General features: G+C 47.8%; 1 protein-coding gene across 1 annotated transcript in view; it reads left to right on the top strand.

Moving 5' to 3' along the window:
• RPS6KA4 (ribosomal protein S6 kinase A4) overlaps positions 1-12,146 on the top strand; it is a 44,851-nt gene extending 32,705 nt beyond the window's left edge. Inside the window, exons 13-17 of the mRNA XM_061605630.1 lie at positions 1,314-1,484; positions 3,065-3,256; positions 4,492-4,651; positions 6,116-6,279; positions 8,074-12,146. Of these exons, the coding sequence (XP_061461614.1) occupies positions 1,314-1,484; positions 3,065-3,256; positions 4,492-4,651; positions 6,116-6,279; positions 8,074-8,286 (900 nt within the window). The 3' untranslated portion in view covers positions 8,287-12,146. The remainder of the gene's footprint in view (positions 1-1,313; positions 1,485-3,064; positions 3,257-4,491; positions 4,652-6,115; positions 6,280-8,073) is intronic.
• The last annotated feature ends 869 nt before the right edge of the window (positions 12,147-13,015 follow it).

The following is a 13,015-nucleotide window of genomic DNA, read 5'->3' as shown; positions in this document are numbered from 1 at the left end:
GAATTTATTGTACAGATTTTATCTGCTCTTTTGTTCCATTATTTATTTCATTTACACCCCGCCTTTCCTTCAAAGAGCTCAAGGTGGTATGCATGGTTCTCCTCTCCATTTTATCCTCACAACAGCCCTGTAAGGCAGGTTAAGCTGAGAGACATTGATTGGCCCAAGGACGCCCAGGGAGCTTCATGGCTGAAGGGGGATTTGAACCCAGGTCCAAGTCCAGCACCCTAGCCAATACACCATACTGGCTCTTGTAAAATCTATCTGTCTGTCTATGTGCTATTTTTGTATTACTTTATTTTGATTGTGTAGTTTGACATTGTTGTAAACATAGCCTTGGGTGCTAGTGCAAAGAGGTGAGGTATAAATTTAAGAAAGAAACCCAAATCACAATTTAAAAACAAACTGAAAGCTGCAACCTTCACCTAAACTCCAGCAGGTCAGGAGCCTAGCCAGACGGGAGATCATGCTTGTCCTACTCACTAACTTAGGTTCATTAATTTCAGTTGGTCTACTCTGAGTAGAGCTTAGTTGAATACAACCCCAAGTGTGGGTATACGATAACCAACACTAAAAATAACTTTTTAAATCCAATTGGTAAAGACATTGCAAAAAGAAAGGAGGCCTATTGTGCTCACTGAATTTCCAGTGGAAGGGAGTTCCAAAAGCCAAAGACCACCACAGGAAAAGCCACTAGCATCCACAGTTGACGGCACCTGGAGTGGTACATCATCAGGGAAGGGCTATACACCAACAGAGCACCTGCTTTTCTTGCAGAACATCCTAGATTCAGTCCCCAGCATCTCCACGCAGGGCTGGAAATCTTCCCTGCTTGAAATACTGGGCTGCCGCTGCCAGTCAAAGTACTGTTCTAAACGGACCAATGGTCTGACTTGCTGCTATTGGCAGGGCTTTTACTGTGTCAGGACCAGGCTGGAGCCATCTTTGAATCCACAGCCGGGATAAGAATTTTCCAAGCCAGGGTCTCCCTGCTCTCTCTGAAAACTGGGGTCAAGATACTGCTGTATTGACAGGGCAAGGACAGAGGGACTTAAACTCCTAGAATTTAAACGCAGCCTGGCCAACCCAGACGCTATACATTTTATAAATAAATTACAAATAAATCAATCTATGTGGTCTGCCAGTCGCAGGGCCTGACGTGACACACATTCCTATTCCCTTCTGGACCTCAAGGGGGCATTGCTGAGGCCTTTCCCAGGTGGTTTTCTAGGCTTAGGCTCCATCCACAGGGCTGGAGTTTCCCTGGATCGAGCCCTGGACCTGCTGTTTCATAATTCCTTCCCTCCCAACAGTACCACACGTATCTGGTGATGGAATTGCTCCGAGGTGGGGAACTCCTTGACCGCATCAAGAAGAAGCAGCACTTTAGCGAGTCGGAAGCCAGCCAGATCATGCGCAGCCTAGTTTCTGCCATCAGCTTCATGCACGACGCCGGGGTGGTACACCGCGACCTCAAGCCTGAGGTATCAGGGAAGAAGAGGGGTGTCGGTGTAAGATAGTACTATGGGAGGCTTAGAGGTTTCGTTGTGGTGACTAGGATGTGTGAGAATTTTGCTAAAAGCAAACTTGACACCAAACATCCAGATAGTCCACATATTTGGTGTCTTTGTGGAGCAATCCTGAATGCTACAAGTTTGTGCAGCTTTTCCTGACACCAGATTTTTTTTTTTTTTTTAAAGTCCTGGAACTTTGCTTTGCTAATGTGAAACTGATTGGTCTGCCTCTTGACTTTGCTAAGGGTCAACTGATCTGCCCCTGGCTTTGCTTTGCTTTGCTATGAAACTGACCAGGTGATCTCTCCCTTTCTCTGTGCTCTGCCACCCTAGTCAGAGGCAGTATGCTTCTGAAAACCAGTTGCCGTAAGCCTCAGGAGGGGAGAGTGTTCTTGCACTCGGGTCCTGCTTGCGGGCTTCCCCCAGGCACCTGGTTGGCCACTGTGAGAACAGGATGCTGGACTAGATGGGCCCCTGGCCTGATCCAGCAGGCTCTTCTTATGTTCTTATGTTCTCCTAGGACTGGTGGGAAGGATTCAGTATGATTGGGAAGGAAGCAAAGTGGGGGACTGGATGGGCAGGCGGGCGGGCAGGCATCAGGCAGAGGAAAAGATGCTTTCCTTCCCTCTCTGAAAGAAAAGCATCATTAACAACATGGTTATTTTTCGGGAGGAAAAAAACTGGAATGGTAGGATAGCAAAAAAAAACCCTTCAACTGAAACAGATCTACCTGCCAATTCGACGGATTGCAGTCGAACAGGCACCAACAAGTGGATCCCATCCCTAGTGGTGACTGAAGCCTCCACGATGTGGAATAAGCCATAAGATGTTGCTGGGACCTTCTGCAAAACTCTGCTTCCACCTCCACCCCCTTTTCCAGAGTTCTCCAGGAGTCAGTGGAGAGGAGGGGTCAGTGGAGACCCAAATATAATTTTTATTTATTTCGCAAAACATATAGACCACTTAATAAAAAAATGAACCTCTTGGCTGTTTACATAAAATAATATAAAACATTTAATGTTTTTAATTGCTGTAAACCGCCCAGAGAGCTTTGACTATGGGGCAGTATATAAATGTAACTAATAAATAAATAAATATCGGCAGACTTTAAAAACATCGTCAAGGTGCACGATGTCCATCATGACCAGGAAATGCTGCTGCTTTGAGGTGGAAGCATCTCATCGGCACACGAGGGAGGCTCCCTCTCTGCCGCTCTGTCGCGTTTTGCATTATGCCATGTGCCCCCCAGCAGTCATTTTGTGACTGATGCCCAAAGCACTTTCAGAATTGCAGATGTGGACCAAAAGGGCTCTGGAGTGATAGCTGGTACAAGCCTGGTGGCTGGCTGTCCACAAATGGGGGCTGAGAAGCTACCAGAGAACCCACCAGAGGGGGGCCCCAAGGGAGCTATGGTTTGCGGGGGGGGGAGGGTTGTAGTTCTGCTGTTCTGAGAAGGCCTCAGTCTAGGCATGGCTGGACCCTGACCCCAAGATCAGCCACACCCAGGTGGCTGTAGGCCAACTGCTTTTGTTATGCACCCCCTCTCTTAGAATATCCTGTACGCGGATGAGTCGGAGGGCGCTCCTGTGAAGGTGATTGACTTCGGCTTTGCCCGCCTGCGCCCCCAGAACTCGCAGCCCATGCAGACGCCCTGCTTCACCCTGCAGTACGCCGCACCTGAACTCTTGCAGGATGGGGGCTATGACGAGTCTTGTGACCTCTGGAGCCTGGGAGTTATCTTGGTAGGTGGAGATAGCGGGCCAAGGAAAGGGGCCTATGTGGCCAGCCGGAGGACTTTAGGTACCCTGGAGGAGCGATTTCCCTCCCCACCGCACAGTGCACATCCCTCCCTCCCTCGCTGTCCCAGGTTTACTGCTTCTTCCAAGCAGCCTTGCCGCTTCTTTCTGTATTTATTAAAACACTCCCCTTCCTCATACTACATTTCAGGACAGGGTGCAACTTTAAAATTAGTGTGCAGGAGTGTAGTCGTCCAAGGTCTTGGGTGTGTGTGTCTTAGACCCCTTACTTTTTTGGGAGCCGGGTCTCAGCAAGGTCCCTTATGTCTCCAGCATCTTATGAGCCCAATCAAGATGAAAGGGGAGCGTGTTGGCCACTGAAAAGAGTCTCTTAACATGCTTCCTTGTCCTTTCCTGCCGATTGGAGCCAATCAGAGTGAAGTCAGCCATTGAGAAGACTCTTCTCAGTAGCTAACACACTTCCCTTTCATGCTGATTAGCTCCTAAGGATGTCTGTTGTGGGAGAAGGCATTAACCAGGATCGAGAATCAGAAAGCAATATTCAAATGTGGCCAGATTATAGAAGGTTTGGGTATGCAGCCTTAACAGTGTACATTTTCTGGCAATGGGGCACCCCACAGTGTATCTGTTAGTAGTTCTTTTGTTGTAACTGTGTTTGTTTGTAAAACCAATAAAATATATTTGAAACAACAACTCTGTGAGGTAGGGCAGGCTGATAGAAAGTGGCTTGGGATAATTGCAAGCTGCTAGAACTGGGGAGGAATAGGGGAGGCATTATTTATCACATTTATATCCCACATCTATCTGTCTGTCTTATTTTTACATTTATTTATTCTGTCTATCTGTCTACATTTATTTATTTTATTTAACAAAATTTATATGCCACGTGATTGTAAAAAAAACCACCCTCTAAGTGGTTTACAAAAAACATTTACATCCCACCTCTGCTCCAAGGAACTCAGGGAGGCTTACATGCTTCTTCACCCCCTTCTCCATTTTATCCTCACAACAGCCCTGTGAGGTAGGCTAGGCTGAGAGATAGTAACTGGCCTAAGGTCACCCATGGCTGGGTAGGGATTTCAGCCCTGGTCTCCCAGGTCCTAGTCCAACACTCTTAATGTCTTCACTGCCCTGGCTCTTAGTAATGTCGGGGCGACCGCTTGTGTCCACCAGCCCTGGTGCTTGCATCAGTTCTACCCTTTGTTCTCTCCTGCCTGCAGTACACCATGCTTTCTGGGCAGGTCCCCTTCCACAGCAGCCAGGAAGGGAGCGCAGCGAACCACGCAGCTGAGATCATGCACAAAATCAGAGAGGGGCAGTTCTCCCTGGAGGGCGAAGCCTGGAAGAATGTGTCTGAAGAGGCAAAGGAGCTGGTTAGAGGTGATGGGAAATACCAATGGGGAAAATATATGTGGAGTGTGCCTGAGAATGGCAGGTGTGGTGTGTGTGTGTGTATTGGGGGGGGCATGTTTTGTGGTGCTAGAAATTTGTTTCCATGGGAAAGAGCGCAAGGCCACAGCTGCACCTGTTATTTAACACACTATGATAACAGTCATGCTTTCCCCCTCCCCCAAAGAATCCTGGGAACTGTAGTTTGTTAAGACTGCTGAGAGTTGTTAGGAGACCCCCTATTCCCCTCACAGATGGGCAATTCCCAGAGCGGTTTAACAATCCATCCCTCTTCCCAGGGAACGCTGGGAACTGTCGCTCTGCGAGGGACAGGACGTCTCCTAACAACTCTCAGCACCTTTCAGTTCTCAGGATTCTTTGGGGAGAGCCACAACCTTTTAAAGTGGTATCGAAATCCTTTAAATGTGTAGTGTAGATGGGCCCCTAAAAACGTTTTGCACTTGAGGTTCTGAAGGACTAGGGAGAACCCAGGCTTTGGGCTAAAATGAACCCGGTTTGTGTGCATGTAATATCCCCGTTGTGTTTGGGAGGCAGAGAGAGGCATCTATGGATTTGGCAATTGAAAATGGACTGTAAGTGTTGCTAAAAGGTGGAAGCTCTGCACCTTGCATGCTTTAGACCAAATAAAGAAATAATGCATACTTATTTGGAGTAATTTATCCGGCTTCTTATAATTGGAAGGGAGAAAGTAATGCTGTGCAGACGGTATGTTCCCCTACTCTTTTAACACACACATCCTGGTCTCATATCTTCTGGAGATTTAACCCAACATTTCTCATGCACTTACAAGCCTATAAAAAAAAAAATCAAGAGCTTGCTTTAAAAAAAAAATGCTGATCTCCAGCTCTTGGGAAGATAGACAGAAGCAGTTTTCTATCCAGCCTGCTCAGTGAAAACAGCGGCTTCCGGCTTTCTAGTCTTCTAGCCAATAAGCGCAATGGGACTAGGATTGTTGATAATTGCTTGGCCCTTGAATTTTAACCTTACTACATGTCTTTATATTACCTTGACACGGAGCCCGATCCTATGCAAGTTCGTTCAGGGGTAAGTCTTTACAGAGAGTTTAATGAAGTAAGGCTGCACAGGGTTGCATTCTTCATAAATCAATTCATTTTAGTGTATATTTTAAAACCATTTCCCCCTGTCTTGCATTGAACTTCTAATCTCCGGTTAGGCCTGCTTAGATCTCCAGCTGTAGGCCGCCTCCCAATCCTCCAAGCTCGCCGCCTTCAACCGTGGGTTCCCAGATATTGTTGCACTATAGCTCCCATGAATGCTGGCTAAGCTTGCTGGGGACAATGGGAGTTGTAGTACAACATCTGGGGACCCAAACTTGAAGAACTCTGCTCTCCTCCGCCAGAGAGGTGAAAGATGGTTGCCGTCTCTCTGCTGATTGCTAATAATTTGTCCTCTCTCTTCTCCACCCGCTCTCAGGCCTCCTCACAGTGGACCCAGCCAAGCGGCTGAAGATGTCGAGCTTGCGCTACAGCGAGTGGCTCCAAGATGGCAGTGCCCTCTCTTCCACACCCCTCATGACTCCAGACATTCTGGAGAGCTCAGGGCCCGCCGTGCGAACGGGTGTCAACGTTGCCTTTATGGTAAGAGGTCCGATTCCTGAGTTTCTTTGGAGGAAGTGATAGGAGCTGGGCGGCGCCAGGTTTCAGAGCATCCTCAGCACAGTGTTTGGGTGGGGCTGCTATGTGGATCAAGTCAGAAAGACATACATCTTTCCTCATTTAGATGTACATTTCCCCTCTCATATCTCTTCCCCGTTCCTCCTTTTTTCTGTGCCTTTCTTCACCAGTTTATGTTAGCTTGAGGGGTGGGTGGGTCTGCAGAGGACTTCGGAACTGGGCTTGTAAGAGCAGCAGCTGCTCTCCTGGACTGAAGGGGCGTGAGCACTGCACTGGTGGTGTGTTTGGGGTTCAAATCCCCACAAATCCATGACGCTTACTGGGTGACCTTGGGCCAGACACTCTCGGCTTCACCTGCCTTGTAAGTCCACAGGGGCACATTGTTTTCCTTTCTCCTTGAACTGTAAGGAATGGCAAAGGTCCTCAGAGTGGAATTTCTCCTCCATCTTGTTTTCCCCACAATGCTTTGCATGCTGCGTTGGTCTAGAGCGTTGATGAGAACAAGTGGCAGCAGCCAGTGGCGTTTGCAGCATATTTGTGGCTGTCACCATTTCTCTCTCCCCCTCCACCCACTCTACTTTGAGCTGATGCAACGTTACAGTCACGGTGGGAAATGCAAGATGGCACCCAGCACCCAAATTGCAGCTGCCAGAGCTCAATCTCCTGGGGGTGTTGGGGTACAAGCACAGGCACCGTCAGCTTATTGACTGTGTAAAAATACTGCCTTTTTCACACATACATCATTCTCAAAGCACAAAGCAGGCAAGGCGTTGACAGGGTAGGCTGTGCAGGTTATGGGGACATCAGGAGCTGCCCAAGGGTGCTGTGCGCTTATGCCAGCTTTGCCTGAAAGTCGCAAACCAGGAATGACTCAGAGCCCTGCTGATTTGGAGCAGGGAAGTGTGTGGATTGGGGGGGGGGGGCTCCTTTCTCTGGAAGGGACCAAACAGCGCCATTTGCACAGCCAAAGCAAATGGGAGGAGCCATCTAGATATAGATGTTTTTAAAGATATTTTAAAATATGTTTTTATTTTTAAGAGGCTTTAAAGATGTTTTCAGTGTTTTATTGCTGGTTTGACACCCTGGGCTCCTTAAGGGAGGGTGGGATAGAAAAGTAATAAATGTTCTCTGCTATACAGACAGAATGGAGCCTGGGAGGTTGGGGGAGAAAGGAATGTGAGAGGAGCTAACCATGGTTAAAAAGTGATCTACCTTGCAAGGGACCAGGAGCAAAGGATTCTGGGGTGGTGCCTGTTTTTTCATTTTGCAAGGAATGTTGTTCAGGGACAGTCAAACAGCTCCAGAGCAAAAGTAAAATGTGGAGGATCAGCTCAGCTGTAGAGAGATTTAGCCGTTGTGGGAGCACTGAGCCCAACCTTGGTGCCCGTGGGCACAATAACACTCTTAAAGCCTTATCCAGCACCCACGAAGCCTCCGAGCACCACCATCCCATCACTGCTCCCTTGATCATGAGATAAGAGGGTGGTTGCCTTTTTCTCCCTTGAAAAGTAAACAGAGCTGAAGGGGGAAGTTGGGAAAGTGTTGCTCTTTCCCATTTCCTCTTTTAGCTCTTTGCACTTTTGAAGACTCCGATTAATTTTGCTAGATCCAACTTTTACCCAGATCCCTTGGAAGAGCGAAGTGTATGTGAGCGCTTTGTCTCCCTGGCGGGAGGGAGGAGCGTGGCCAGAGGGGTTGCTCAGAAGTCCCAACACGCCCACAAGGCTGGGCGCTTGATCTCCCCTTTCCCCCTTGCAGGCCTTTAACAAGGGCAAGCGCGAAGGCTTTTTCCTGAAGAGTGTCGAACACGCCCCTCTCGCCAAGCGGCGCAAGCTGAAGATGTCCAGCACTGGGGCCGAAGCCCGCCGCAGCAGCAGCTCCTCCTCTTCCTCCTCGGGCTGTTCCTCGGGCGCCTCTTCTCGCCCCCACAAAGCCAAGGTTCCCACAAGTCGCCATGACCCCCCCTCGTAGCACCCGGGTGAGGGGGGGTGCACCAACGGGCAGGAGGGAAGGGGGTATTTATTGTCTATGTTGCTGTTGGGGGAGGAAGCCACCTCCCTCCATCCCCCCAATTCCACCCCCCAACTCCCCATATGATGTGGTATCTCCATTCGCGATGGGCTCCGTTTTGTTGTTCAAAGTGGCTGATGTCTTTTCGGAGGGAATCCCTGGGTCTGTAGGCAAAGGCTCCCCCACCCCCGGAGAATGGCTCCTTAAGCTTCTGCAGGCCAGCCCTGCTTGCTGTGGGGAGAACAAGGAGATGACCAGAAGGAAGTCTGTAGGGAGGTCCTGCACCTTTGAAAATGACACATCTGTGTCCGTTTCTGATGGTTCAGGGCCTGCTGCCCCATTGCATGGGAGTGGCCAGGAGAGGTTTCGTTTCTGTTTGGTTTTATGTTGATCAGGTTGAGGTAATGTGGGTCACTGCCTCTCCTCCCCCCCCCCCCAAGCACAAGAGGGCTGGTCCCTTTTCCTGAGCTGATTTAAGGTTGGGGGTTACAAATGAGCTATTTAAGAGGTGCCCAGTGGAGAAACAGCTGGCTTGAAGGAAGGGAGTTGTTTTCATTAATTTTATTATCGTTTTTATCAGCAGCAGGGCATGGGTGTGCATACCTGGAGCCCACAGCCACATAATGGGGTGTGTGTGCGAACATCTTCTCCTGTGAACACCACTTAAAAAGATTAAAGAACAACAACTTGCTCTTCTGTTTCTGACACAAACAGAGAGTGAGTGTGTTGGGGGGGAAACTTCAACCTTAATGTCTGCACCTAGAGCAGAACGGGCATGGGAATGTATCTAATGTTAGCTATACTCGGAGTAGACCCACTAAAATGAATGGGCAAGACCGGCTTGGGTACATTCATTTCAGTGGGTCTACCGAGTAGGCGTTCTTGAGCTATAAACCATAGGCAGAGGGCCAGGTTAAAAGTTGGCAAAACTCAAACCTCAGTGCAGGGAATAAGGGCTGTACATTGCAGGGAGGTGAGGGGAAAGGGACATTGTCACTCACCACTTTATTTCATATAGGATGCACCATTTTGCCCCCATGTTTGGGGGGGAAGGGTTAATAAGCCAAATAGGAACCTCTGCAGGAAAGGGGTGGGGAGAGTGGATGTCTGCTGAGGGATGCCCCCAAATCTTGATTAATATGGGGCAAATGATCTTTGCCTGATGGCGCAGGAGAAGCTACTCTGCTGGGAGAATTTATATAATAAAGCTCAGGCACTTCAGGAAACAAAATGGGCTGAGTGGGTGGGAATGTCGAGGGGGAGGGAGAGAATATATTTTTAGAGAGAGAGAGAGAGAGAGAAATTTCTGTATGTTTTTTAAAAAATATATTGAAGGCGAGCGGGGCAGAGTTTGTGTGATAATACACTTGAATTTATTAGGGGGAAGCATTTCCTCAACTTCAGAGATCCGTCCCCTCTCCCAGCTCACTTAAGAGGTGACAAGGTAAAATGTAGAAAGATAGGGAAGGAACTTGGGTCACATTCATAAAATAAGAATCTGGTAACGGACCTCTTTACAGGGTTTCAACTGCACCTAGAACTAGTTTGCCTAAAACCAGTTATTTCCCACTTACACAACACACACGAAGTTTTGAATTTTGCTCAATTCTAATTTGAGCACAGGATCCTGATTCCATTAACTTTGGTAGAACCATTAAAATAAACAGCAAACTTTATTGTAGTCATCAAGATTTAAAGTTTGCATAGAAATCCCATTTCCAAAATTCAGATTTATTTTTTGACTGCCAAGACCCCAGACCATCTATAACTGTCAAACTGAATGTGAATCTCATATCACAATGTTAGTATGTTATGTTTAACCCCATTTTGCTTAACTATTGTTGCAGAAAGGTTGTGTTCAAATTTGGTTGAAGTCCAAGCTTACTTCTTAAAAACAACACACATGTTAATAGAGCGGCTTGGAGATTCTAATTATCTAGCATTTGTTAGGCAATCTGATTTAAGGTGGAATACCGAAACCCGAGATCATCCAATGAAGCAGAATTGCTGGGAGATTCAGGAGAGAAAAGGTACAAATTGTTCATGCATAGTGAACTATGGAATTTGCTTCCACAAGCGGTGTTGATGTCCACCAACTGGGTGGCTTTAAGGGTCTAGACAAATTCATGGAGGAGAAGGCTATCAATGGCTGCTAGCCACAATGGCTAGGTTCTCCCCCCGCTGTTGGAGGCAACAGCCTCTGAATACCAGTTGCTGGGAATCTTGAGTGGGGAGAGTTGCTCTTGCGCTCAGATCCTGCTTTGTGGGCTTCCCATAATGGGCATCCAGTTGGCCACTGTGAGAACAGGATGCTGGACTAGACGGGCCATTGGCCTGATCAGGAAGGGCTTGTTGTTAAAAATAATCTATTAATGCATAATTATGTGAAGGTATTGAGACTCATTTTATGGAGGGACAATTCTAGTGTGTTATTATTAGTGAATGAAAGAATAGAGCAGTATTTGTATGTTTGTGTCTGGATTATTTAATCTGGAATAAAAATGTTCTTGTGTTTTTTAAAAAAAAGCTCTGGAAAAAGGGCTTGAAAGGGATATTTAGGTTTAGCCTGCAATTCTATACATAACCTAGAAGCAAGCCTCAAGACTTACTTCTGAGTAGACATAGATAGGATTGTATTGTTAGTCACTTTAAAGGGAAGTGCAATTGGAGACAACTGCCTGGAAACTTTGAAGACAGAGAGGGAAAGGACAGGCCCCTCCCTCCTCCACCTCCAAAAAGTGGAAATTTTGGGAATCGTATTTAATTGACTAACATTATCAACTCAACCCAGTTTAAATGTGTAGTGTAGTCAGCCTCCTAATCAGCTTGAATTGCTCTCTGTAATCACCTACCATCCTCAACAGCCAAAGAACCCCCCTCCCCCCATTTACAGTATAGCTAATCTAGCTTCAGTGTTAGAATATACAAGTCTTCACCTTATGGAAAAAATATTTCACCAAATGCTTTCTTTTCCACATTTCACAAAATTTCCGTTTCCCCCCTTTTAACTATCTAGAGGGGCAGGAGAGTGAAATTTCCCCCCCTCCAAGATTAATGGGGTTTCCTTGGCAGCTCCCCAATACTTCTTGCTGATTTAAGGGAAATGGACTAAGGAAGAGTGTGTGCTTTGGTCTAAATATTTGGGGGGGGTCCCAAAGCAGCTGTTCTGCCCCCAAGGGAGACAGACATCCTTGTACATTTGGGAGAGTGGGAGCTCAGCTTGGTCCCGCCGTCTTCATTCTTGTGTCCATCCGCTAGGGGTGAACAGATCGGTGGTAATGGGCATGGCTGTGCTACTTATACCTATTTAAACCAGCAAACTTGTTTTAAGTCGACTCTTACAGCTAAGGAACTCTTAGAAAAACTGTAAAGAGATCTTGAACAAGATACACTCAGCACCCTTAACCAAAACTACATTTCCCCTTTTGGGGATGGCATGACAGTTACTCCTATTTGAAACTCAAGTTTTAAATGTGTAGCAGAGATGCTTACTGACGGCGTCTTGCCAGCTGCTCCCCCTCAGTCATGTTTTTTTGTTTTGCACTTGGCAGCTGTTTTCATTTGGGGAGCGAGGGGGCTCCCCTTCCTTGGGGCAACTGGGTATATGTGGGTGTGTTTCTACGTGTGTGTGGATGTCTTAACTGCCATATCCCCCCCCCACCTCACTCTGCATTGAAGAGATGGTGGAGGATTGGGGTGGGGTGTATTCTGAAGTCCTTCTCTAAGCAGCACAAAAGGCCAAGAACCAGCCATCGGGGCATCTCGTCCATGCAACCAAATCATGTGTATTTTTTATTTGAAAATAAAAAACCGCCTCTGAAGCCAGCGTCGTGTTTTGGCCTACCTTTTGGCAGCTGGGAGCCTACTCCTCCCTCTCTGTTTGCAGTAGAGGCTTTACGGGACAGCAAGGTTAATTCACTCTCCTTTAACCAAAAGAGCCGCTCTTTCCAGTCTTGAGATAAATCTGGGTAGATTTATCTTGAGAAACATGGTTCATATACTGGCCCCAGGATACTCCAACTGTGCCCAACCCCAGTGAACTGGAAATGCAAGGGTTCACGCATCAGTGCAGCAAATCCAGATGTGCAGGCTCAACCTCTGGATTGATTTGTGCAGCTTGGGGCAGGAGGCCTCTTCTAGCGCAGCCTGGGGCAAGGGCTGTGTGTGTGTGTGTCAAGGTTACCATGCGGAACTCAATATGCACCTGTGGGGAGGGATCCTTTATTGTTTTCAACAAACCCTCCACCCCGCCCCACCCAAGATCCTGCTAGAGTCCCCACTGCCTAACCCTAGGAACCCCCACCGGACCCACACACGCCTTGGCTTACGGGAGCCCTTGGGGCTTTGGTTGCCTTTAATCTCCAGGGGCCTTCGCTCCTGCCTTGCCACTTGCTTGCTCATGAGGTCCAGAGCGTCTTTCTCCTCTCAGACTCTTAGTTGTTCCATTGTGCTACAGCTTTAGACTTCTGCCCATCTAGCTCTGCTCCAAGGCATCATAAACATAGCTGTGGCCCCCTTCCCCTACCTAGCCCCAACAACCTCCCTGCAGGCTGAAATGCCACATTGCTTCTCTGCCCCTTGCTAAGCCACCCACAACCCAGAAACAGCCACAAATGGTCCCCAGGGGTGATTCACACACGCTTGCATGAGGAGCTTGGGAGAAAACACTACCCTCTAGGCTTGGGGGGAA

This window comes from Rhineura floridana, chromosome 22 (genome assembly GCF_030035675.1).
Source record: "Rhineura floridana isolate rRhiFlo1 chromosome 22, rRhiFlo1.hap2, whole genome shotgun sequence".
Taxonomy (NCBI): Eukaryota; Metazoa; Chordata; class Lepidosauria; order Squamata; family Rhineuridae; genus Rhineura; species Rhineura floridana.
Note: the sequence above shows the minus strand (reverse complement) of the source record. Positions and strands in the feature narration are given on the sequence as shown.